This window comes from Trichosurus vulpecula, chromosome 9 (assembly GCF_011100635.1).
Source record: "Trichosurus vulpecula isolate mTriVul1 chromosome 9, mTriVul1.pri, whole genome shotgun sequence".
Classification (NCBI taxonomy): domain Eukaryota; kingdom Metazoa; phylum Chordata; class Mammalia; order Diprotodontia; family Phalangeridae; genus Trichosurus; species Trichosurus vulpecula.
In genome coordinates this window covers 51984606-52011089 of record NC_050581.1, presented here as the reverse complement: position 1 = coordinate 52011089, position 26484 = coordinate 51984606, and the positions used below count along the sequence as shown (strand labels likewise).

General features: G+C 39.1%; 1 protein-coding gene across 2 annotated transcripts in view; it reads right to left on the bottom strand.

Annotated features, from left to right (window-relative positions):
- Positions 1-4255: 4255 nt before the first annotated feature.
- Positions 4256-26484, bottom strand: part of TMEM114 (transmembrane protein 114) — a 49206-nt gene continuing 26977 nt past the window's right edge. Inside the window, exons 3-4 of one of the 2 annotated variants that reach the window (XM_036737406.1) lie at positions 9540-9677; positions 4256-4488 (exon numbers count right to left, since the gene is read on the bottom strand). In XM_036737406.1, coding sequence (XP_036593301.1) covers positions 4256-4488; positions 9540-9677 — 371 coding nt within the window. The remainder of the gene's footprint in view (positions 4489-9539; positions 9678-26484) is intronic. The other variant, XM_036737407.1, reaches the window with a different exon arrangement.

The window sequence follows — 26484 nt, the reverse complement described above, 5'->3', positions numbered from 1 at the left end:
AGAAAGAGGAATAAAGAAGGGAAGAAAAGGAACAATCTCAGGGATCTACTAGAAATAGGACAAAATAGAAATTTCTCATTGGGCAGAAGGAGATAGAAATAAGGAAACCATACTTTGTAGGGAGTAGAAGAGGGAATAAGACACCTTAATTAAGGACTCATTGAATCATGGAAAAACTCACTGCATCCATCCCTTTCCATTTGGGATGAACTGAAACAAGTTTTGCTAATAGAAACATAGATGTGGAAGGGATTTTGAAAGGTCATCTGATTTTTTCATGAGGTTCACATATTAATATTCCAAATCTGACACCAACTCAGCCATATGACCTTGGAGAGGTCCCTTTCAATTTCTGGGCCTATTTTTCCATCATTAAAGTGAGGAGATTGTACCAGATGATCCTAAGGTCCTAAACCAGGGGTGGGGAACCTGCAGCCTCAAGGCCATATGTGGCCCTCTAGGTCCTCGAGTGAGGCCCTTTGACTAAATCCAAACTTCACAGAACAAATCCCCCTGTGATTTTCTAAACATCTAAACCATAAGCAGGTGTCAAAAATTACTCCCATTTGCCCTAAGAGGGTAAGCGAAGATATCCACTTTCCATATGAGGTGTTGAGTAGAATATTGGTAGACTCAGGCTACCTTAATGCAGCCTGCATATCAGTCCTACACAGTGAGCTTTCTCTGAACTAAATCTGACTTGATTCCAAGCTTTCAATCACCACCCCAGGGTGAGAGACAATGAAAAAAAAAACTGAAGAAGAAAACAGAGTCATTTACACATGTGAGAGTTTAATAAATGTCAAAATGTCTGAAGCCAAGTTGGATAGAACAAGATGTTAATGAAGTCCAAGTCATAAATTTAGTCCCCATAGAGACCAACGGATTTGGGCCAAGAAAAGCTATTTCCTGGCTGACTACAGTATGGCAGATGGTCCCATTAGCCACAAAGAAGACTAAGCAAGAATGAAGATGGCTCAATGAATTCTGTTGCCACTCCTGTGGAAACAACTTGAATTGCATGTCCCTACTGAAAAATAGGCCAAGTATGTCATCTTCCTATATGAAGGTCAGACCCATATCTCTAGATATAAATATGGCCAGCTACATTACCATGTAAATCAGCTTGTATCATAAAATGTCAGAACTGGAAGAGACTTTAAAGTATCTACAAATCCTCATTTCAAAGAAGAGGAAATGTTGGCCCAGATTACAGCTAAAAATCATAATGCCTAGCAACCCTCTTTCTTGGGGGCTTGTCGCAAAGTAAGCTAACATGCATGTGAGAAGAGAACCCCAAATTTATCATCAGTCTTAATTCAGAAATGCTCTCCTCTTTATGCTCCAAATAAGGTAATTGTGCATTAATATAATAGCTTCTGTCTTGATTGGAAAACATGAACACGTGTGCAGGATCACTAGTAAAACTAACAAAGTCGTTGTTCTTTTTATTCAGCCATTTTAGTCATGTCCAATTCTTCATGACCCCATTTGGGGGTATCTCGGCAAAGATACTGCAGTGGTTGGCCGTTTCCTTTTCCAGCTCATTTTACAGATAAGGAAACTGAAGCAAACAGGGTTAAGTGACTTGCCCAGGGTCACACAGCTAGTAAGAGTCTGAGGCCAGATCTGAACTCAGGAGAATGAGGCCTGGCACTCTATCCACTGTGTCACCTAGCTGCTCCAATGTTAAATATAACCAAGATCAATGAACACTTCCACAGGGAAGCACCTCTGACCCGGCCACAGAGCATGATGCTAACACTTCACATTTGAATTGAAAAGTAAAATAGGACAGATTTATTATGAGTTTATGTATTGTTCTTCTGCTCATCGGGTCACAAACTTAGAACTAGATAGAAGGGACCTTGTGGGTCATAGCATCATAGATTTCGAGTTGGAAGTAGATTTAGAGGACATCTTATCCAACCCCTTCGTTATACAGATGAGGAAACTGAGGCTCAATGAGATTGAGCCACTTGCCCAAGGTAACACAGATAGTAAGTAGGACAGTAAAATTTAAGATAGAACCTCTAATTTCGAATGTAGTACTCTTTCCATGAGACCTTAATGCCTTTCACTTTCTAATTAGGAGTTTACTAATTGTTTTTTTCTGGCTGTTTTACTAAATGTTTTCCTGCTAAGTATTTACTTATTGCTCTTCCTTTATAATTGTGTTTGCTGATTTTTCTTTGCAAAATTGCTGATTGTTCTTCCCTGCTCCAAATATTGGTCACTATTCTGTCCTTAGTTGGAATCTAGACATAAATTTGAAGGATAATTATGAGATGAAACTTTTAGAAAACACAGACTTAGACTGCAGAGCACTCAGCTCTCAAGAATGAATTTAAAGAAAGTGCAGAAAGTTGGGGTTTTTTTCCATGTGATAAACAGAAATTTGCTCCAAGCTTCTTAGGTGGCACACAAAAAAACTGTATTTATACATTTCAATTCTAACTTACCCCCAGAATTATTACATTTTGTATTATTTGATAACCATCCTACTACTGAAAACAATTTTCCATAATTTATTGTAAAAATCCAGGGCACCTCTGTTCTTAATAAAGAAAAACCTGAGGCTCAGATTTTAAGGCATGAAGAAATGGACTTGGAATTGGAATTCTAATAAGAAGGATCTAGTTTAGGCATAAGGAAACTCTTCCAGGCCACAATATCTGGTTGTCACACACTGGAGCTGTGTAATCTACTTCCCAGATATGTTGTCAAGGTAGGAGCATATTCATCTGACGGCACCTGTACCTTCCGTCTAGGCACAGGGGATGTACTCTTTGATTTTCTACAATCTTTTCTTCCTAGAGTAAGAGTTCTTAACCTGAACTCCATGAACTCCTTAGCTTTTCCAGTTCCCATAAACCAGATGAGAAAAATTATATCTTTATTTTAATTAATTTTGTGTTTCTTTTGTGAACTTCTGTATTGTTTTATAAATTTAAAAACATTATTCTAAAAAGTCTTCACCAGATTGCCAAATAAAAGTTAAGAATCCCTATCCTAGAGGATTTAATAAATCTGTACTAAAAAGGGTTCAGGTGATGTATTTCCTATCCCAAAGAAATAGAGCTGCCATTAGCTTCCAAAGAATTTGGGTAGTGCTACCAATAAGGGACAATTTTTGTCAGGAATCCACTGCCTGGAAATGTTTTAAGGATTATCTGTTGAGAAGAAACTTGACACATAGCATTTTAGAGAAAGGCAGTCCCCATCCCAGACATCAATAAATTATGACACCAATCAGAATAGCAGCACCCAAGCAGGAGCAGTGTAGCTATTTCACCAAGGTGGAGGTGTGTTTCTTGTCTGAAGCACAGAAACCACAACACTTAATACTGTCATTAAAGCCCCTCTGAGTCACAGGTACACCTCACTTTATGCGCACTGGATGCGGTGCTAAAAAGTAGTCTATAAAATCAAAACTGTGTGCACGGAATTCTATCCTAAATTTGCTAGACAGATTGACTACTTGAAACACTGTAATAAACTTTAGAGCAAAGTGAAAAATCCTTTTTTTAATGTGAATAAACACTCCTGAATGCATCAGCCTTCCAAGTTCTGATATTTGCATATGGGGTATACTAAAAATGGGGCATACTTAAAAATTCAACATATCTTAGACAGAATATGTGTGTGTATATATATATATACATACATATATATACATACATACATACATATATATGTATATATATACATACATATATATGTGTGTGTATATATATATATATATGTCTCAGAATCCATATATCTCAGACTTCAGACAGAAGCTATGAACACAATTGGCAGACAAGGAATTTTAAGAATTTTTTGAAACATAATGGAAATAGACAAGAGTATCAGAACCTGAAATCTGAAAGACTTTCATTCAAAGGCTAAGCCATACTGTATTTTATCATACTTGCTGGCTTATACATAAGAAATGACCTACATTCCAAACTACACAATTACATACATACATAGACAAATAGATAGATATGATAGCAAGATATGATAGTAGATATGATAGCAAGAGTGGTATACACAACCACTCTAATGACAATGAGACAGTGGCCAAGCCATAATATAAGTCCATTGGGGAATGGAAGACTAGCTTCCTTGCAATCATTTCTGGCTTTTAGGAATAGGAAACAACAGCACATAACATCAGTGGATTCAAAAGCCAATACATAGCCCTGGCCTTTGCTTTATCAAGTGCCTCCCATCAACTCTCATTCTCCCCAGGGCCCCTGCATTGACTCTTTCATATAGCTTGGTCCTGTCTCCGTTTCAAGCCAACCACCCTTGCTGCCAGTAGGAATGCTGCCCCAGTGAGGAGTTCAGAGATGAAGGAGATCCAACCGAGAGCCAAGGACCATCCAAACCTGATGTCCACCTGGTTCAAGAGGTCCTTCTCTTCCAAGAGGCAGACTGCTTCTTGGAAAGCTGCTGCTGAATAGGCAATGTAGACACTGATCCCAGAGAGAGTCACCAAGGCTAAAAAAAAAATCAAAAGCAATTAAAAGTCAAATCGCATAATTACAGCCTCAAAGTCTCAGAGTTGGACCAAACATGAGCCACCATCTAGTCCAACCTATGCCCCTCCCCCTCTCCAAAAAAGAACCCTTCCTATAACATGCCCAACAAATTGTCATTCAACCTCTGCCTGACTATCTCCAATGAGGGGAAACCTATTACCTCTCAAGAAAACTTATTCTACTTTTCAATTCCAGATGAAGATTAAGTGACTGTTTTTAGTGATTTGTTCTGGCATGTCAACTCAAAACTGTATTTTAACATATGACATTTTTCTTGTTCAAATTCCTGTGAATTGTCTCAAGGTAGAGAGATGTTTGAGGGCTTTCAGGAAGGGAGGGATGGTACAGAACTATTTCAGTTTGCAATTTCTCTCTTGAAGCTAGAAATACTTAGATATATAATAGAATGTTTAAGTAAAATTATTTCTGGAATATTTATACCTAAAATACCAAATATTACTATTTCTTTCTTTAACATTCATATGGCATAGACTCAGAGTCTTTCACTATTTGGTTGCCTTCTTCTGGACATTCTCCAGCTTATGAATTTCCTTCCTAAACTGTAGTACAGAAAACTGAATATGATATTCCAGATATTGTCTGACTAGAGCAGAATGCTCTGCAACTATTGACTCCTTGTTCCTTGAAGCTTTGTCATTTTTAATAAAGCCCAAAATAACATTAGCATCTTTGTCAAACAATGTCTAATGCACATACACATACCACATTCAAAGAGACACGTGCTTGTATCTGGAAAATATAGTTAAATTCACTAATTCTACAGCTAATTTTGTTGCCCTAAAAAGTTTTTATCTCACTTCTAGACTATTAACTTCTCTCTCTCTCTCTCTCTCTCTCTCTCTCTCTCTCTCTCTCTCTCTCTCATATATTGGTGTGCATGTGTGTGCATGCACACACACGTGTGTGTATGTATATGCATGTACAACACACACATATACATACATACACACGCGCACACATACACACACACATATAATTACAGAATCACAGAATCTAAGAACTGTAAGGCACTTTAGTGGCCAGCTAGTCTAATTCATACCTATACAATATTTCTTCTGCAATAATCACAGCATGTGAGTCATCTACCTTTGGTTATTAAAATAAAAATAAATTTAACATTAGTTGGAAGGATAGGAGAAGAATCACTTCTTGATTCCTAATGCTAGTACAAAAGTACATGTAGTAGAAAGTATACTGGAGTAGGAGACTGGACACCTGAACTGTAGGCTTGGACTGTTGGCACTAGGTAGCTATGTGACCTCACACAGATCACTCCACATCACGGGTCCTCAGATTCCTCCACTCCAAAATGGGGGCGGGGGAGGGGGGCGAAGGTGGATTTAGCTGATCATCCCTCACAGCCTTGAAGTTCTCTGCTTCTGGGATTCCTTGATACTAAACTCTAGAGACAAATCATCTTCACCAACAATCATCTTCCTCTGTCATGAAATTTTATAGGCAAAACTATCCAAACCCCTCAGAGCTATACAGATTATTTGAATTCTCCATTGTAGTTAGGACTATTTTAATAGGCCCTTTACTCTCCCAATTAAATAAAAGATAAAAAAAAATTCTTACCCTTCATGTTTATTTCCCAAAAGGGAACATGTGGAAAAAACTCACCTCTGGGGGAGAAAGACTAGGTTGACCCAGAGAATTTCAAACTCCAGGAGTAGAGAATACAGTAAATTCAGGTCTCCTGTTCTATATAGTAATGAGTACCCTGGGCAGAGGTGGGAGTGGAGGATGGGGGTCCCTACATTCAGAAACTCCCAATTGTTTTATAAAAACCTTCATGCTTACCCCCTTTTGCTACTTGGAGAATTCCAATTGTCTCCTTTTTATAGGATATTTTCCACCCATCTGTGATATTTGCCATCATGTAAAGCTTTCAGGACATAAGGACAGCTATACTATGAGGACTAATTACAGGTACAACCTAACTTAGTTAATTGATTAGCAAGAGCAAATTATAATTCCATAGGAACAGAGCAAAGTGGAGGCGGGAGGTAAAAATCACACTGAACACAAACTAGGCTGGTCTCAGTTGATCCTTGGAGTAGGGTGTGTTGTGGTAAGATGAAGTCATAAGGTCTTAATGATATCAATTGGGGAAAAGAGTGTGCACATTAAGCTTATATTTCCCCCTGGGCATCAGAAGTCCAATGCCAGCCAACAGAGAACGGGTAGTTGGTGTGTGCTAGAATCCATATCTGATTATAGAGGCTTACTGAATAGGGTCTCTTCAGTTAACTAACTGAAAGAAAAAGGAAAAGAACACATTTTCATACCCAAATTTTATTTTGAAAAAATGTTTATTTAGAGTTATTGCTAAGAAATAAAATAAAAAATTCTATAAGAGATAAAATAAGAGATTCTATGAAACAAGAATTAAATAAATATGCAGTGCAATTTAAATATTATCATCCACTAAACTTAGCTGTTTTGAATCACTGCTTAATTTGGCTTTTCTTTCTACCCTCAAAATAACTTTTAATTTACACCCTGGACATAATCTTATAAAGATAAATAAGTTTGAAAGACTTAAGAATTCTGATTAATACAGTAACCAATCATGATTCCAGAGGACCAATGGGGAACCGCTACCCACCTCCTGACAGACAGGTGATGAACTCAGGGTACAGAAAGAGATACATTTTTGGACATGGCCAATGTGAGAATTTGTTTTGCTTCACTATGAGTACTTCTTATAAAGATTTGTTGGGATTTTTTTTTCTTTTTTTGTTATTGTTACACCCACTTGGGGAAGGAGAGAAAATAAATTCTTGTTCATTGAAAAACAATCATTTTAGCTTGTTTTTGCTTTTTTAAAAATCCTCATAAGCCAGGTATTACTTATCTACAGATGGCTCTAGCCCCACTTGGGCTAATTTCAGGCTCCTGGGCTTTAGAACTTAGCCTGAACTAGCTATCAAAATTCTTTTAAATCATTCTGTTTATGCTAATTATTCCCTGTTAGGACCTTATCTGTTTTAGTTCTGTAAGTCCAGGAGATCTCAAGTTTTCTAGATGTTTCCCACAGATAAACCAAAGTAGTTCCACACCTACATATGACTTGTCTCCACAATCACCTACCTACATCTCCTCACACTTATGGCCTGTAGAAAGGGGGGAAAAAAGGAAAAGAAAAAAAAGAAAAATAGAACATGTTATCAGGTACTGTTCCATTTCTTTCCATTGTTGAGGGAGAAAGAAAAGTTCCTTCATTTTTCCCATCCGAATGACAAATTCAGCATGGGTACAAAAGTTATTTTGCATAGCACTGATAAAGATTACATTTTAACTAACTATTCAGACTTCTCGAAGTGACTTTGTCTCCTCCCCTCCTCAATATTTTAAACACAGCTGGTACATAAAAGAAATTTTTTTTAATAAAGTTATGCAATGGTTTCCTTACACAGTTTCTTAAAAAGAAAAAAACCAAGAAGCCTGGCTCCAGTTGGGATGAATCTACATCGCCTGCTCTATCTTCTGAAGGGCCACCTTCTCTCCGCAAAAGAGATTGTACACGCTCCTTTCTGGACTCTTCGGAGTGGCTGGCACATAGTAGGTGCTTACTAAATGCTTGCTGACTGATGTGTTCATTTATTCCCTCACTACACACACACACACACACACACACACACACACACACACCCCGCACACACTGTCCCTCCCTGTGGGGGGAAATGTCCCTGTGGAGACGTGATGGTCTTTAAGCAGTCCTGAGTCCTCCTCTAGATCTGAGGCTGAGTAATGAAGAAGAGGCATCCCCAAACATTCCCTTCTCTAGATTCTTACTAGAAAAGGTTTGGCTTACTGCCTCATCGAATGCAGTTTTTAAATGTGCATGCAAAGGCTGATATACCACCAAAAAAAAACAAAAAAGCATGGAAATAGAGTACACTGAAGCCATCTGTCTCAATTGTGTGAGGAATATTTATTCTCTGTTTGAAAATCCACATTTCTAATTGTTTCCCTTATGAGTTCCTCAAAAAATGTAAAAACCTCCCCTCAAGCCATTTTCTTGAAATGAAGCCATTTAAGGTCCCTCAGTCATACCTCTTTGCCCTCAGCTCCTCCCCTCTGGTTCATAATTCTTAAGTATTGTCTAGTGATTGACACAGTGGACACGTGAAAATTGGTTTCCTGTTTAATAACAATTGGGTTTTTTGCTAACTTAAATTTCCTTCTAATTTGACAGGATTTAGTATAAAGTGATTCCCACTGTCGAGTGGTTCAGCCAATGCTCAAAAAAGTAATCATCCTTTCACCTCTACAACCCATTCTCCCGAATGAATATGGGCAAGAACGGACCACAGCCACATCTTCAATTTCCTGACCAGCTCAAGGAAGGAGAACATATTGCCCAGCTATATGGATCACACCAGTAACAGCTGGATTTCTCATGTGCCACTCACAACAGGAAAACTTGAGGACTGCAGGAATTACCGTTTTCTGATTTGAAGAACAAAATGGGTATTCATTCAACAAACATTTATTAAGTACCTCCTATGTACCAGGCACTATAGCATAAAGACAAAATGAAAGGAACCAAGACAAAAAAAGTAGAGTCCCTCCCTTCAAGGGGTTTTGCATTCTCTGGGGGGGCACGATATGAACATATATAATTATATACAAAATGTATAAAACATAACTCTAGGTTGAGAGATCACTAGCAACTGCAGGGGAGTGAGAATTAGGAAAGGCCTGGAATAGGAGGGGGCATTTAGGCCTGGTTTTGAAAGAAGCTAGAGATTCTAAGAAACAAAGGGGAAGGAGTGCATTCTAAGGCATGGAAGGACAGCTTTTGCAAAGGATATGTAATGGGTATGTACTTTGTGCTCTGACTGAGGAATTCTGAGCCAATACCCTGGAAGTGAACCACTCGGAGGCTCTAAAGGAAATATGGAAGCTTGGTCTAAGGCTCATGTTTCTACACAGTTATTTCTTATAGTTTAGAACCCCAAAAAGGGTTTAGTATAGTACCTCCAAAAAGGAAAAGCATCCCAGTCATGAGGAGGAGGAGATAGGCTCTGGCGAGGATGCTTATAAATCCTGTCATCCCTCCAAAGACCATCAGGATCAGGCTGAGCGGCAAAAGAATCACAAACGTCCCATGCATCGCTTAGGAGAAACACACAAACAAAAATGAAACAGAAATGTCAATTGGGTGTGCTGAGATATTATATTAATAAGAATGCCAGGTCAGGCTAGGTGGTGCAGCAGATAAAGTTCCAATCTGGCCTCAGGTACTTACCGGCTGTGTGATTGTGGACAAGTCACTTAATCTCTGTCGGTCTCAGTTTCCTCAATTATAAAAACAGGAACAGTAAAAGCATCTACCTCCACGGGTTGTTGTGAGGCACAAATGAGATTGTATTTGAAAAGCACTTAGCACTGTGCCTGGCACACAGAAGGTGCTTAATAAATGTGTGTTTCCTTCTCTTTACTATGACATTAGGCCCCTGGAATCACATCACTAAACTAAAATTCCCATTTTACAGATGAGGAAACTGAGGCCAAGAATAGCAAAGTGACCTGCCTAACATCACACAGCTAGTCAGTGGCAGGACCAGGATTGACCCCAGGTTTAGTGCTCTGTCCGCTGCCCCAATCTGAGACCTATGGAGTATCCAACGTCTCAGACCACTGTTACTTCTGCCATTGTTCCCCACCTAAGATAAAGCACATAGTAGTAGGTTCCCTTCCACCACCACCACCAGCCCCAAGATACCACATGCCCCCATTGCCACCCTTTGACTTAGTCTGAGAAGAAGATTTCCAGGTGACCACAGTGCCGGAGGTGAGGTTGAGATAAAACATATATGGATCCAAAATCTTTCAAGGAAACCATGTGTTATTATATAGTAGCTCTGCCCGTGGGCCAAAAAACAAAATAATACTAATGAACATTAGATGAACATTCACATTTCCAAATCAGAGGAAGCAACTGTTTTCCTGAGACTCTGTCAGAAGTATTCCTCTTCTCTTTTCCCTGCGCACTGTAGGAAAGCAATTCACTTCAACTCCAAATCACGGAGCTTCCCCTTCTTTAACTAGTGCAAGTGTCTAAATACCTTTCTGCTTGAAAACATAATGTTTACAACATACAGATACTTTTCCCCACCACCAAAGAAGGGAGGGAAAGGCAGTCTGTGTGATTCTTTATGCTGATGATAACCCATAAAAGACAGAAAGAACCATTGGTCTCTAGGGACCAAGCTAGGCATGCCCTCACCTGCAGACCTGCCTGTCCCAAAAAGGACTTGACCCAAAAAGGAGTCATTAACAGCTTAATGTCAGCTTGGAAGGAGGTCTCCAGCAGAGCAACCCCGGGGGAAGGAGGTCTCTGCAGTTTAACATTTTTATAAATGATCTGGCACACTTAGAAAATTTGTAAATGGCTCAAAGCTGGGGAAATTTCCAACTCACACTGGAGACTGCTAACATTGGATAACAGGGTCGTGATTTTTTCACAGGCTAGACAACGGGACAAATCTAATAACATAAAATTTCATAGAGATCGATGTGAAGTCTCAATTTGGGTTCAAAAATCAAGCTACAAATATTAAATGGAAAGGCACAGTCAGTTTTCCTGGACTAATGTGAGTCAATATTGTGATACACCAACATGCATAATCATGAACATAAGACCCTAGCAATTCGGAGGTTCAAGAAAGGCCTTGGGAAGAAGGAAGCTTCTCAAGAAGGCTAAAGCAGACTTGGACTGCTTTCAAGAGGCAGTGCCCAGGACTAGGGAGGCCATTGTCCCACAATACTCTGACCCAGTCAGACTACCTCTGGAGTATTGTGTTGACTTCCAGAGGCCACAGTCTAAATAGGCTATTGATAAGTTGGATATTGTCCAGAGGAAAGAAGGAGGATGGTGATTCAAGCTAAACCAAGGTTTGTTGGAGGAACTGGAGATGTTTAATCTGAGGAAAAGAAGATTTACATGAGGGATGAAGGAAACGTGCCAGTCATGGTGCTAAGCTATCTCTTTGTGTTATCTCCATGTGACACAGCAGGCTTTGTGTAAATGCTCCTACAATGCGACAACAATATTTCTTCAAATGCTCCAACAACTCTGGGAAGAAAGTTTTATTTTCCCCCTTTTATAGATGAGGAAACTGAGACAGAGAGGCTAAGTAATTTGCCCAGGGTCACTCAGTTAGTAAGTGTCAAGGTCAGATTGATTCCAGGCCCAGTTCTCTATCCACTGCATCACCTAGCCGCCTCTGAGACCGGGAGACATCAGAACTATCTTCAGCTCTCTGAAGTACAATTATGTGGAAGGGAGATTAGCTCCAGAGAGCAGAACCAAGAGCAATGGGTCGCGGCAGGGAGAGAATTATGGGAGTAGTTACAAAGAAGCAAATTGAGGTTTGATTTCAGGAAAACCAGGACTGCACCAGTAGAGTGAATGATGATTATAGCTATGTCAAAGAAAAATGGGCTGCTTCAGGAAGTTGTGAGGAGGCTTCCCCTTTACTGGAGATCTTCAAATGGAAAGAAGCTAAATGGATGACCACTTCCTAGGATATTGTTGCAAGAGAGGGATTATTGTTTCAGCCCAGATCTGAACAGAGGGCCCCTCAGGTCTCCTTCAATTTGGAGAATTCTGTCATTTTGTATCTTGCCTACCGACAACTGCTTTACTTCACTGCCATATTCTTTCTCTGCAGTGACATAGCAACCTTGTATAAATGCTCTGAACTCTCCCCCCACCTTTTTTTTAAAGATTGGAGTCCCTGCAGCTACTATTCCTAGTGACAAGGGAAAGTGCTTTGGGGAGAAAGAGGGTAAGGTTACATCCTTAAAGCTTAGGAAGCAAAGCTTCACAAGGCTAGACCAAAGTTGCTAGAAGCCGTGCCCACAGCTGCTTCCTCCCTCACTGAATGCACAAAAATTTCAAGTTGTCCCTAAAGGTCACAGGGCAAATGCCCACATGCCCTCTGAATAGAAAGAATACTGGATAGGGGTCCAGGAATCTGGATTTTGGTCCTTGCTCTTTTTCTAACTAACCTTAGGCAAACTTCTTTGCTCTCTGGGCCTCTGTTTACTTGTCTGTAAAATGAAGGGACTGGACTAAATGATCTCTAAGGGTCCTTCCACTGCTTATATTTCATAATTCCATGACTTCCTATCTCACTTTCAGTAACAACCTTTTGGCTGGGTAGGGTGGGCTCCATTGGTGTGATTTGAGAGAAGAGAAAGCTTTCCTTATCTGCCCCCCACCCCTGCCCCAACTAAAAAATTTCTCCCTCATAGGTCTACCTCTGGTGCCTAAAATTACCCGATTCTGGTTTAGTTTGAATCCTTGGATTTGCCTGATCCTTTGTGCCTGGGAAAGCAGATGCATCGTCATGTGTCTCTTACTGAAAATGAGTTCATCAGATCTCTTCCAGATGACAGGTAGTTTTTGATAGAAGGAAGGGTAGAAAGAGCATAAGGGAACTGAGTCAGAGCCAGGACAAAGAGAGCAGAAAATATATACAGCCAACTGTGGATAGTAGGCTCATCAAAGAGAGACACTCTGAAGTCAGGAGCCCTCACTCCTTGTGAACCCATGGATTTGTCCATGCGGTATTCTTGGCAAAGATGCTGTGGTGATTTGTCATTTTTCTCCACTGTGTCCCCATTTTACAGATTGAGTCAAAGAGGGCTTAAGTGACTTATCCAGGGTGTCACAGCTAGTGTCTGAGGCCAAATTTGACCTATTGGTCAGGAAGACTAGGGTTCGAATCCTCCCCTCACACAGTTACTAGCTGTGTGTCCCTGAGCAAGTTGCTTAAGGTCTCTGGGCCTCAGTTTCCTCACCTGTAAAATGAGAAAGGTAGACCTTTATGGAGCTTTCTGATCTAAATCTATTATCCTAATTGCATATTAAGGTGTGAATAAACAAGTATCCAAGACATCTTTCCAAAGTGAGTTAGACTCAGCCAGAACGGCATCTTGTTAACAAGACAGCAAAATCAAGTCAAATTTTTTTAAAATCCCCTACGTTGAGCCCTCACCATGCTAAGTAAGCTATTTAAAGAGCCAGGGGAAGACCTCAAGCATCAAGTAGGTTCATGTATGGAGAATTTATGGAATGAAATGGGTAGTAATCACACTGTTGAAATGTGGAGATAGTGTGATCTGCTCTGATTGGGGTACTCAGTGACCAAAGTATAGCCCCACCAAAGTGTCTGTAGGGAAGGCAGCTTATTGATGGCCTTTCTCCAATTAGATTTTAAGGTCCCTAAAATGGAAACTCTTAATCTTCTTTGTATTCCTCACAACACTACTTCGAAAATCTTTGTTGTTTTAGATGGATAGATGAATGAATGAATAATAGCTAAAAGATTTGATTTTTTAAAAGTAACTTGGACTAAGCTGAAATGGTGGTGTTTTAGGCATTTCCATTAGCAAAAGCAGAATCAGGGTAGTACTGCTTTCACCAAAATCAACTGTTCTTTCCCATTGGGTCATATTTTGTCACTGTGGGGATATCACTTTCCAACTTTGCCCAGGACACACAAGTGTCTTCGTCTGGCTCTGTGTTGGGACAGAATGCCGCTGCATGAGGGAAAGGGAGAAGGTAGAAAGGGACAAAGCAGTGAAAAGGTGACAAAAGGGAAGGTCTATTTGGAGCTGGGCCTGTCCCCTTCAATCTACAGAGAGTGGGTTACCAAAATGCAAGATACAATTCTTTACTTCTGTTTTCCCTTCTATTTCTTAGACATATGTAACACAAATGTTACTAGCAGCTACCGTGGAGGTATAAGGCCAATAACACCAGCACAGAAGAGTGCTGCTAGCACAGGATCTTTGATCTGCTTTTCTAAGGAAAGCAACTTTAAGGAGTTTATAGTCTCACTTTAATTAAATGTACATACATCATTCACTTAGTTTGGGGGGAAATTTCTCTGAACTTCAGAGAAAACACAAACAGAAATTACAAGCAGAAATTATGTAAATAGAGCAAAATAACACAAATCAGCAGACAGGGCTTCTAAATGTCTGACCATAGCAATACATGCATACATAGTTACCAGAGAGAGAAGCACCAACATCTGGGTTTTCAAAGCCAGGGGGAAGGGGGGGGGTGCTCATTAACAGTTACACAGCTTTTTGTCCCGCCAAATTGTACAAAACACTCTTTGAGTGAGCCCCCAAAACAAAATGTTAACCACAGAGTATATATACACTTCCTCAGGGTCAGAGGGAGTTGTAATCATGTGACTCAGGCTTTCTTGTGACTTAAGCATCAAAGACTCTTGATTCAATCAAAGACTCTTGATTGAAACAAAGGCAAGACTCAAAGGCACTTGATTGCCTTACAGCTGAGAAGAACTCCGAAAGAAAAAACAGCAAAAACTTTCACCCTGCTTGCCATTACAACATAAAATGCAGATCTCTTGGCAGGGCCGTTTCTAAAGGGATGCAAGCCCAGGGTGAATCACACTGTGTATGTATATATAAATATATAGATACAGATATATATGCATATATATAATATATATACACACATATACATGTGTGTATACATATACCTGTGTGCACACACATACATGTGCATTTACCCATACACATATATTTTCAATATATACATTCACTATACCTAAACATTTGTACATGCATGCACATACATATATTGTGTATGCATATAAATGCATATATATATATAAACATATGCATGTATATCCTTATACATATATATGCATGACTATGTATACATATACATGCATGCACATATATACATACATATACAGACTGCAACTCCATTAGTGAGGAAACTCCTTCAACCACTGCAATTTCTGCAATGTAGTCAGAAAGAGATGACTAGAAATTTAAGAGGTTCTATGACTTGCTCCAGGTCACACACAAATATGTGTCAGAGGCGGGCCTTGAACCTGGGTCTTCCTGGCTTTGAACCCACTCTATCCATTACTCCAAGCTGCCTCTCTTACATACATGGGTCTTTTTTATCTCCATGTACTAGAACCACCCCCTCCCATCCCTATAAGACCCCAATCTTTCTTCCCTGCCACAGGGCCCAAGACCATCCATTATTTTAGGAGGACTCTGCCCATGGAACACAATGTTCTTTGGAGGAAGAGAAAGAAGTATGCACAGTGAGGAGAAAAGGCATGGTTTCACAAATCCTACCCCCCACCTACACAAAGGCTATAAGACCAGGTGAGCTTGGCTGTCTGCCAGGTTTCCTGTTGGGAGCCTGAGGTGGTTATGAAATCATTAAGGAAACCATGAAATTACTCCATTCCCATCAGCCCCAGATCCAGCACTGCTATCACTCTATTTGACCAAATTATTAAAAATGAGGTTCTTTTAATAATATTGATGAGAAAATCCATATCCTTTCACTGTCGCCATAGGAGGGAATGAATATAGAAGATCACCCTCCTATTAGTTCAAAATAACAACAAAAGACATCAGAACTTATAATGTGGGAGCTGAAAAGTCAGTGCAGCTGGCTTTTTGTTAATAATACTACTGATAATAATTTATATAAGAACTTTAAGCTAGACAGTCCCTGCTCTCAAGGAGTTCATATCCTATTTGCTCCTGCTCTAATTGTTCATGTATTAATGCAAATGGAATGATTATAAAAATCCTCATCCCAGTTTTTGGCCTCTGGACTGCCCTTCTCATTTTTCAAAACACCTCATTGAGATTCTCATTTTAGACTCATAACATCCTGGGGAGGTAGATGGAACAGATAGATCATTTGAAAGAAGAAGAAACTGAGGCACTAAGTGGCTCACACAGTTAGCAGTAAAACTGGAAATGTAAGTGCAACCTGAGAGGTCCCGTGATGTGGTGGAAGGACCCTGTATTTGGAGCCATAAGATTATAGATTTAAAGCTAGAAATATCCAATGCTTTCAGTTTTTTTTGAGGGGGGAAGGCAGGGCAACTGGGGTTAAGTGACTTGCCCAAGATCACACAGCTAGTAAGTATGTCACGTGACCAAGGCTGGATTTGAACTCAGGGCCTCCTGACTCCAGGGCTGGTGCTCTACTCACTGCACCACCTAGCTGCCTGCCTTCATTTTCTAGATAGGTTAAATGACTTGCCCAGGGTCACATAGCTAATAAGTGCCTGAGGCAGGATTCAAACCCAGATCTCCTTGACTCCAAATCCAATGCCTCTCCACTATACCACCCTGTCTCTCTTGTGAGAAGACACTGGTTCAAATCCTGGTTCTGTTCATTTTTAGCTGTGTAACTTGAGCTGGGATGTTGGAAATCATATTCCAAACCCCTTATCTTACAAATGAGAAAAATAAGGCCTAGAGATTAAGTAACTTATTCAAGATCACACAGCTTGTAACAGTAAAGCCAGCCCTAGAATCTAGGTCTAGCCAGTCTCAGGATTCTAACAAATCTTATTTCTCAAACCATTCTTCAGATTAGGAGGGTCATTAACAGGATCTGGAATGATAGGAACATCACATGTAGGGTAGTTTTGATGTGAAAGAAAAGATTTTGAGAAGATCTGGAGAGAGTGGGGATGGAGGGGGGTGGGGGATGGGCATCCAGGGAGTAAGAAGGGGGCACTGGAACCCTAGGAAATTTAGAAACAGCATCAGTATAGAGCTGGCCTCAAGGTCAGGATGACCTAGATTAAAGTCTATGACATATCCCAGCTGTGTGACCCTAAGCAAGCCCCTAAACTGGTCCTTGTGCCAACTTGCTAAGACTAAAAGTTGCCAAGCAGGTGCAGATCTACATTGGCAAAGAAAGCTTCCTCACCAGGGAACTCCTTACAATGATTAAATCACACGTCTGGATTAAAATGAAAGAAAATTGAAGCAAGCAAAAGGATTCCTGAAAATAAATATACAAATTCTATTCTGTTCTCATATTAAAGGAGGTGTGATACTTCCAGTGCCAAGATGGCAGAGTGAGGAAGGAATCCTCTGAAGCCTGCCCAAATTCTTCTCCAAACTGCCTCAGAATTGATCTAGGAGCAGGGAAGCAGCTTACCAGCAAGGCAGGAAAGGTCTGTCTCACTGGGGTGAAAAAGCAGCAGGAGCAGCCAGCCAGCCAGCCTCACACCAGGGGGCCTGCAACAAGGCTCCAAGACTGGGGCAATCCACTAACAAGGCCCCACCCTCCTGCAAACCAGCAGCCCCCTAGGCAAGTGAGCAATCTGTGCAAAGCAGCGAGGCCCCACCTCATCAACTCCACCCAAGAAAAAGCTACCAGTTAGGTCTTGACCCCACTTCGGACCAGTAGTGAAGCCTCAATCTGAGGCTGGCCAACAGCAAGACCCTGCCCCTGGGGCCTAATAGCAGAGAGACTCTGTTTCCATAGCAACTCAGCAGCAGGGCCCATCACTGGGACTGACCAGTAATAAGATCCCTCCTCCAGGGCCAGCCACCAGAAAGACTGTTACCATAGCAGCAAGGCCCCACCCCTGGGGCAAGCCAGCAGCTAAATCCCACACCAGGAGAGGCCAACAAGGAGGCCCCACCCCACCAGGACAAGCCAGAAGAGAAGCCTACCCTCCAGAGAAAGCAAGCAGCTAAGCCCCGAAGCCCAGTCTAAGTCAGCAGTAAGATCAAGAGCCCCAGCACAAAAAGCTTGGGACAGTGCAAGACCAGAGCCCAGCTCTCACATAAAAACATCATTTCACCAAAAAACAAAAAAGGCTGAAAAAATGAGCAAAAAAAAACAAAAAAAGAGTTTGACTATAGAAAGTTACTATGGTGATAGGGAGGAACAGAACAAGGCATAAACTTAGAAGAGGACATTAGTGTCAAAATGGCTACATGTGAAGCCTCAAAGAAAAATGTAGTTTGGGCTGGAGATAATAGAAGGGGGATTGGGGACCAATGAAAAGGGAGGGTATATTGGGGAAGGCAGTGATTAGAAGTAAAACACTTGCGAGGAGGGAAAGGGTAAGGGTAAATGGGGTGGGGGGGAGGGGGTAAATAAGTGAAAAATAGCATGGAGGGAAATAAACAGTTAGTTTGAACAAACCACCAATGAACTTCCTAAGAAAAATCTCCAGGACCAGATGGATTAAAAAGTGAATTCAACAATTAATCCCAAAACTATATAAAACATTTGGAAAAATAAGCAAATAAAGAGTCCTACCAAATTTCTTTTATGACACAAATATGGTTCTGATACCCAAATCAGGAAGAGCAAAAACAGAAAAAGAAAATTATAGACAAATTTCCCTAATGAATACTGATGCAAAAATTTTAAATAAAATACTAGCAAAGAGATTACAGCAATATATCACAAGGATCATACAGTGGAGGGCTGATTCAGTATTAGGAAAACTATTGGCATAATGGACCATATGTATAATGAAACCAACAGAAATTGCGTGATTATCTCAATAGATGCAGAAAAAACTTGTGAGAAAATACAGCACCCATTGCTATTAAACACACTACAGCACATAGGAATAAATGGGGCTTACCTTAAAATGATAAGTAATATTTATCTAAAACCATCAGCAAGCATTCTCTGCAATGGGGATAAGCTAGAAGCCTTCCCAATAAGATAGGGGTTAAACAAGGATGCCCATTATCACCTCTATTATTTAATATTTTACTAGAAATGTTAGCTATAGCAATAAGAGAAAAAGAAATTAAAGGAATTAGAATAGGCAATGAGGAAATAAAGCTATTATCTTTGCAGATAATATGATGTTATACTTAGAAAATCCTAGGGAATCAACTAAAAAACTACTTGAAATTATTAAGAACTTTGGCAAAGTTGCAGGATACAAAACAAACCCACATAAATCATCAGCATTTCTATATATTACCGACAAAACCTAGCAGCAAGAGACAGAAAGAGAAATTCCATTTAAAGTAACTGTAGAAAATATAAAATACTTGGGAGTCTACCTGCCAAGACAAACCCAGAAACTATATAAATGTAACTATAAAAACACTTTTCATATAACTATAGTCAGATCTAAACAATTGGAAAAATATTAATTGCTCATGGGTGGGCCAAGCCAATATAATAAAAATGACAATTAATCCTTTTATTCAGTGCCATACCAACCAAACTATCAAAAAATTATTTTATAGGGCTAGGGAAAAATAATAAAAAATTCATCTGGAAGAACAAAAGCTCAAGGATATGAAGAGAATAGATGAAAAGACAGTGTAAAAGAAGGTGGTCTAGCCATACCAGATCTCAAACCATATTATAAAGCGGTAATTGTCAAAACAATCTGGTACTGGCTCAGAAATAGAATGGTGGATCAGTGGAAGAGATTAGGTACAAATTACATTATAGTAAATGAACATAGTAATCTAGTATTTGATAAACCAAAAATCCAAGCTTTTGGAACAAAAATTCATTATTTGACAAAAACTGTTAGGAAAACTGGAAAACAGTATGGTAAAAACTAAGTATGGGCCAATATCTCACACTATATACCAAGATAAGGTCAAAATGGGCACATGATTTACATATAAAGGGTGATACCATAAGCAAATTAAGAGAGCATGTAATAGTTTATCTATCAGATTTAGGAATAAGGGAAGAATTTAGGACCAAAGAAGATAGAGCATCACAAAATGTAAAATAGATAATATTGAATATATTAAATTAAAAAGGTTTTGCACAAACAAAACCAATGCAATCAAAATTATAAGGAAAACAGAAAACTGGGAAACATTTTTGCAACAAGTATCCCTGATAAAGGCCTCATTTCTCAAATATATAAAGAACTGAGTCAAATTTATAAAAATAAAAGTCATTGCCCAATTGATAGATCATTAATGGTTATGAACAGGCTGTTTTCAGACAAAGAAATCAAAGCTATCTATAGTCATATTGAAAAATGCTTTAAATCACTTTTGATCAGAGAAATGCAAATTAAAACAACTTTGTGGTACCCCCTCACACCTATCAGAGTGGCTAATACTACAAAAAAGGCAGATGTTGAATGTTGGAGGGGATATGGGAAACCTGGGACACTAATGCACTTTTGGTGGAGTTGTGAACTGATCCAACCATTCTGGAGAACAATTTGGAACTATGCCTAAAGGGCTATAAAACTGTGTATAGCCTTTCGTCCAGCAATACCACCACTAGGTCTATATCCCAAAGACATACAAAAAAGGAGAAAGGACCTATTCGTACAAAAATATTTATAGTAGCTCTTTTTGTGGTGTTTAAGGATTGGAAATCAAAGGGATGCCCATCAATTGGTGAATGGCTGAACAAGCTGTGGTATATTATTGTAATGGAATATTATTGTTCTATGAGAAATGATGAACAGAATGCTCTCAGAAAAACCTAGAAAGACTTACATGAATTGATGCATAGTAAAGTAAGCAGAACCAGGAGAATGTTGTACACAGTAAATATTGTTAGATGCAGCAATATTGTTAGATGAAGAACTATGAATTAGCTATTCTCAGCAATCCAGACAACCCCAAAGGACTAATGATGAAGCATACCATCTACCTCCAGAGAAAGAACTGATACTGATTGAATACAGACTGAAGCATGCTATTTTTCACTTTCTTTCACTTGAATCTTCTTGTACAAAATGACCAATATGGAAATGTTTTACATAACTGTACATGTATAACCTATATCTGATTGCTTGTCATCTCAGGGAGAGGGAAGAAAGAGAGGGATAGAATTTGAAACTCAAACTTTAAATAAAAATGATTTAAGATTAGAAACTAAATTTTTAAAAACAAAATTAATACATCAAAAAATAAAGAAAGAAGGTATAATATAATAGAAAATCCAAGAGTGGGAAGGCAAAAACTTTACACTTGAACCAAATATCTGCCATGTACTAGTTCTGTGACCTTTAACAAATCACTTCTGAACTTTCATTCCCTCATCTGTAAAATGGGTGTAAGAATCTCTGCCTCCCTCAGTAGTTGCGAAGATCAAAAAAGAAAATATATGTAAAGTATTTTTAAACTGCAAAACACTGAACATTGTTACTGTTTCCTTCTCTCTCCTCTTTTTTCCTTCTTTTCTTTTCTTTCTTTTTTCTTTACTCCTTCCGTTCCTTTCTTGACTTGGAATCAGAAACCTGGAGCTGAGTCCCACCACCACCAACTGCTGAATATGTAACTATAACAAAGTTAACATCTCTGGGCTTCAGTTTCCTCGAATAATCATTTCATTACCCACCTCACAGAATTGCTGTAAGGGGAACATTTTGTGAATTGTAAAGTACTGTATCAATTCCTTCCTTCCCTTTCTTCTTTTCTTTTGGAAACCAGATTAAATGCTGTGAAAGGTCTGCACAATTAGGGAAACAGATTGTGCTGTATTCAAAGGCATTTACCCATAAAAGTGATTTAGTTGCGGTAATAAGCAACTAAGAATCCTATTAATGCTAATGAAGTCTATTCCTCCTAGGGTCTTATAAGAATGTTTATTCTTCTAGAACTGGGGTGGAGAGTGGAGGAGTAGGGGGGTGGGGGGACACGTAGATGGGAGGGATGGAGGTATGAGCCAGTATTTGGTAAGTGGCACTGCCACATGTCACCGTAATCGAAAGGCACCATTACCATCTTTCACAGTGAGCTGTCTCTGGGGACACCTGATGCCTGATTTGGCTGTTACTCCCCTCTGTTCCAAGCACTTGATGTGGGAAAGGGCTTTTTCAGCCAGACTTTCCAAACAGAACCCCTCTCTCACTGCCAAGGAAATAGTTTTAATGATCAGCAAAAAGCTTCAAATGGAGAAAGAAAGAGCTTTGAAAGGAGCAAGGTTCCCTTGCCCTTATAATTGGAGTCCAATGTCGGCAGCCTAAAAAGAGAAAATTCACCCGGTAGCCTGGTGCCACATATTTGTTTCTTCTAAAGTTACATGGTGATTCAAGAGAAAGCTCAGAAAGAACCCAAGTCCTGGCCTCTGTGCACCTTCTTGGAAATTATTTGTCCATTCTTTCCAAAGAACAAATAAATCCCCTCTCAAATATTTTAACCTCATAAGATGCTGCTAGTCTTTTTTTCAGAGAAGGCTGTATACTGCAGAACCATGTTAAAATGAAATCCTCCTGGATGTACCTCTCTCTCCAATTTTCAGAGGTGGGGAACTATGGGAACATCATATTGCATACACTATCATTTGGCAAGTTAATTGGTTTCACTGAACTCTTTCCCCCACCCTCTTTCTTTTTAAAATCTTCGTTGCAATGGATGGCCCAACAAGTGAGGAAGGAAGGATTCAAAACTGAATTCCATTCGCAATTTTGAATCCTAGAAAACCAAGGAGGGTAGCTTATGTAAAAGAAATTAAGGTGACATAAAAAGAAAAAGTTATCAATAAAAGTAAGACTTTTTTAAAAATGAGATCTTTCTAGAATTCCTAAACTACCTGAGACAGAGACTTTGACTTTAGCACTACAAACCTGAGCAAGTTACCACCTCTGGCTGGTTCAGTTTCCTAATCTTTAAGACAGAGATAATAGCATCTTCTCTATCCTCTTCTTTTCATTTAAGGGACTCTGGCCCTCTCCTTCCAGATTTAGCGCACACTGCTCCCCTCCTCAAACTCTGTGATCCAGTCAAATGGCTCTACCTGCAGGCTCCCTGAACCAGGGATCTTCTTCCACTTATGTCTCTGCACAATCTGTTTCCTGCCTGAAATACACTCCCTCCACCTCTATCTCCTAGAATCCCTAGTTTCTTTCCAGGATCAGCTCATATGCCAGCTCCTGTGGAAAGCTTGTTCTGACTCTCCACCTTTTGTTTTTTACATCTTTCACTCCCTCACCCAGTTTGTAATCTTCTCCCCTTCCTCAAATGATCAGGTATGGACTTGCCTTTCTACATATCTCTCCCCAGAAGTATCAAACTCTTTGGAGACAGGGCAGCTAGGTGGCGCAGTGAGTAGTGCACTGGCCCTGGAGTAAGGAGGACTTGAGTTCAAATGTGACCTCAGACACTTGACAGACTACCTGTGTGACCTCGGGCAATTCACTTAACCCTAATTGCCCTTCCTTCCCCACTCCAAAAAAAAAAAAAAACTCTTTGGAAGCTAAGATTTTTGTTTTGTTTTGTCTTTGTACGCTTAGCATTTAACACAGTGCATTAGAAAAAGGAGGCGCTTAATAAATGCTGACTAGGTTAGACTGCTGCTGAAATTTTCCTTGTGTCTTCCTCATTCAAATGTTAGCTCCGTGAGAATAGGGATTGTCTTACTTTTCTATTTGTATCTGCAGCCTTAGCACATTGCTTTGTACATAATAAGTATTTAATGTTTTTTTCCATTTTTTCATCGGATTTGATTGAGCAAATAAAATGAGAAAATGTGTGTAAAAACGCCTTGAAAAGCATAACATGTTCTAAAAATGCTGCCATTACGCTGTGTACTCGGTATAGTGAATTGTCTTCACGGAATCATCATATTCTAATTTGTATTATCTTTATCTCTGTCTCTCTTCACATGTTTTCTTACAGAAGAAAAGAAGTGAATAGTGTTTGGTAGACAGCTACCTAATTTCTTTAGATTTGGAAAGAAGAACTCTGTGTACAAGTTATATTTCCCCTCCTATACTACAAGCTCTTTAAGAAGAGTGTATCTCCTTCATTGCCCAGCAAATACACTACACATGATGTGTGTTTAATAAAGGTCCACTGATAAGTGTCTGAGGGGATACAGAAAAAGAGGCACATTGAGGCATCGTTGGTGGACCTACGAATGGATACAACCATTGTGGAAAGCAATTTGGAAATATACACAAAATGCTACTGAACAGTATATGCCCTTTGATCTAGCTATACCACTCACTGCTAGGCCTAAATCCAAAATAAATCAAAGAACAAGGAAAAGATCTTATATTTACAGAAATATCTTTAGCAACTCCTTTTGAGGCTACAAAAAAAGCCCTGAGACTAAAAGGAGGCCCCTCAGCAATTGAGGAATAGCTGAACAAGTTGTGTTATGTAAATGTGATAGAGCACTCTTGTGCTGTAAGAAATGAAGAAATAGATGAATTCAAAGTGACAGGGTAAGACTTGTGAACTGATATAGAGTGAAGTGAACAGAACCAAAAGAATAATTTATATTATCATACCAATATTACAAAAATGAACAATTTTGCAGACTTATATAAAGTGATGAAGAATGCAATTAGCAGAGCCAGAACAATTTATACAATAACAACATTTTAAAGTCAAACCATTTTGAAGGCTGGTAAAAATAAGATCATGCAATTAGCATGCATGATTCTAGAGGACCTATAATGAAACACGCTCTCTACCTCCTGACAGAGAAGTGACAAATTCAGGGTGCAGGATGAGCCATGTATATTCAAATAAGGGAATTTGCTTTGTTTTACTATGCATAATTGTTACAAGTAATCCATTCTTTTTTTAAATAGGACGAGGAGAAAGAGATAACAGATTTCTGTTAATTTTTTTAAATGTGGGGGGCAGGGTTGCTGCCAATGTGGAATGTTGCATGTACTTTCAGATGAGGTCACCATAATTGTTAGTTTTGCTTAATTTTTTTTTTACTATCGCAAGAGATCTCGGAGTAAAGATAATTGTAACTGTTGGTAATGGAAAAACAAAACACCACTAACATGTTTAGGAAATAAATAAATGCTTGCTGAATGAACAAATGAATGCCATCGTAGTAAATAATGTAATGCTATGCCAAACTACCTATTTTAGTGGGCTCAACAGGGAAGCTAGCAAGGTCACTGTATAACCCAGATAATTTCTCTGTTCCACAGCCAGCCCACTCTCATCTCCCTTACATGCTTTAGAGCTTGAAAAAAACCTTAGAGGTCTCCTAGCCCAAACCCCTTCTTTACAGTTTAATGAAAATAAGATTAAAAGAGGTTCAGTAACCCACCCAAAGCTGCGCAGGAAAAATAAGGGACAAAGTCAGGGTGCAAATCCAGGTCTCCTGACTCTAGATCCAATGCCTGTTGAACCAAAACATACTGCCCAGTAGGTATGTAGGGAAGAGATCATCCTCATTTTACTGGAAAATAAACTGAGGCACAGGGAGAGGGAGGCAGTGAAATTATTTGTGAAAGCCCACACAGCTAGTTAACAGTAGACTTAAGCCAAAAATATATATTTTATTACAGTAATTATAATAGATATTATATTTTATTATTATATTATATATCAATAAATAGAATTATAATATGCTAATTATATTTTTACTTCAATAGTCTTTGCCTTAAGTTGCTACCACAATATTGAAGTAATATTTGAGATCTTATTAGGTTCATCTGTTGGTGTATCAATGAATTATAACTTATCTCTTCTGCAGAGTTCCTCCCTCCAAACCTTGAAATATTAGATTAGCTCCCTGCCAAGCACTATTCACTTTTTTTCTTCTAGTAGAAAGTACCAGGAGAGAGACAATTGCATTTAAACTGATTTCCTGAGTTATCTAAATGTTTTCAAATCAACTGAAGAAAGCTTGAGGCAATCCTAAGAAAAATACAAACATATTAGTTTTCACATCTATTAAATTACAGGGTCCAATTCGGTGATCCCTAAGATCCATCCTTTCCTGCCATAAATCCTATGAACGCTATGTCAGGCAGCATTCATACCCTGAACTGTGAAGGTGGTAGAAATTACATAGTCACAAATGTGAAGATACAATTGGGAAAGAAGTTAAATGTACTGGTTCTCTCTCTTCTCCAATATTTCTAAAGTACTGTATCTTATCTCTCCTTTGATCTCATCACATTCTACTTCATATTATATTTGCCTATACATCTTATCCTCACCCTCACTTCTCCTCTGTAAAAAATAATCTCCTTAAAGGCAAGAACTATATCATTTTAATCTTTGCATCTTCAGTGCCTTGCACAAAGAATCGACATAATAAATGTTTGTTGGAATGAAATAAATACGACAAAATCCATTTTAAATGGTGGGTAAGAACAATCACTTTATGTTTGAGTATTTTTCAAAGCACTTTCATATCCATAAT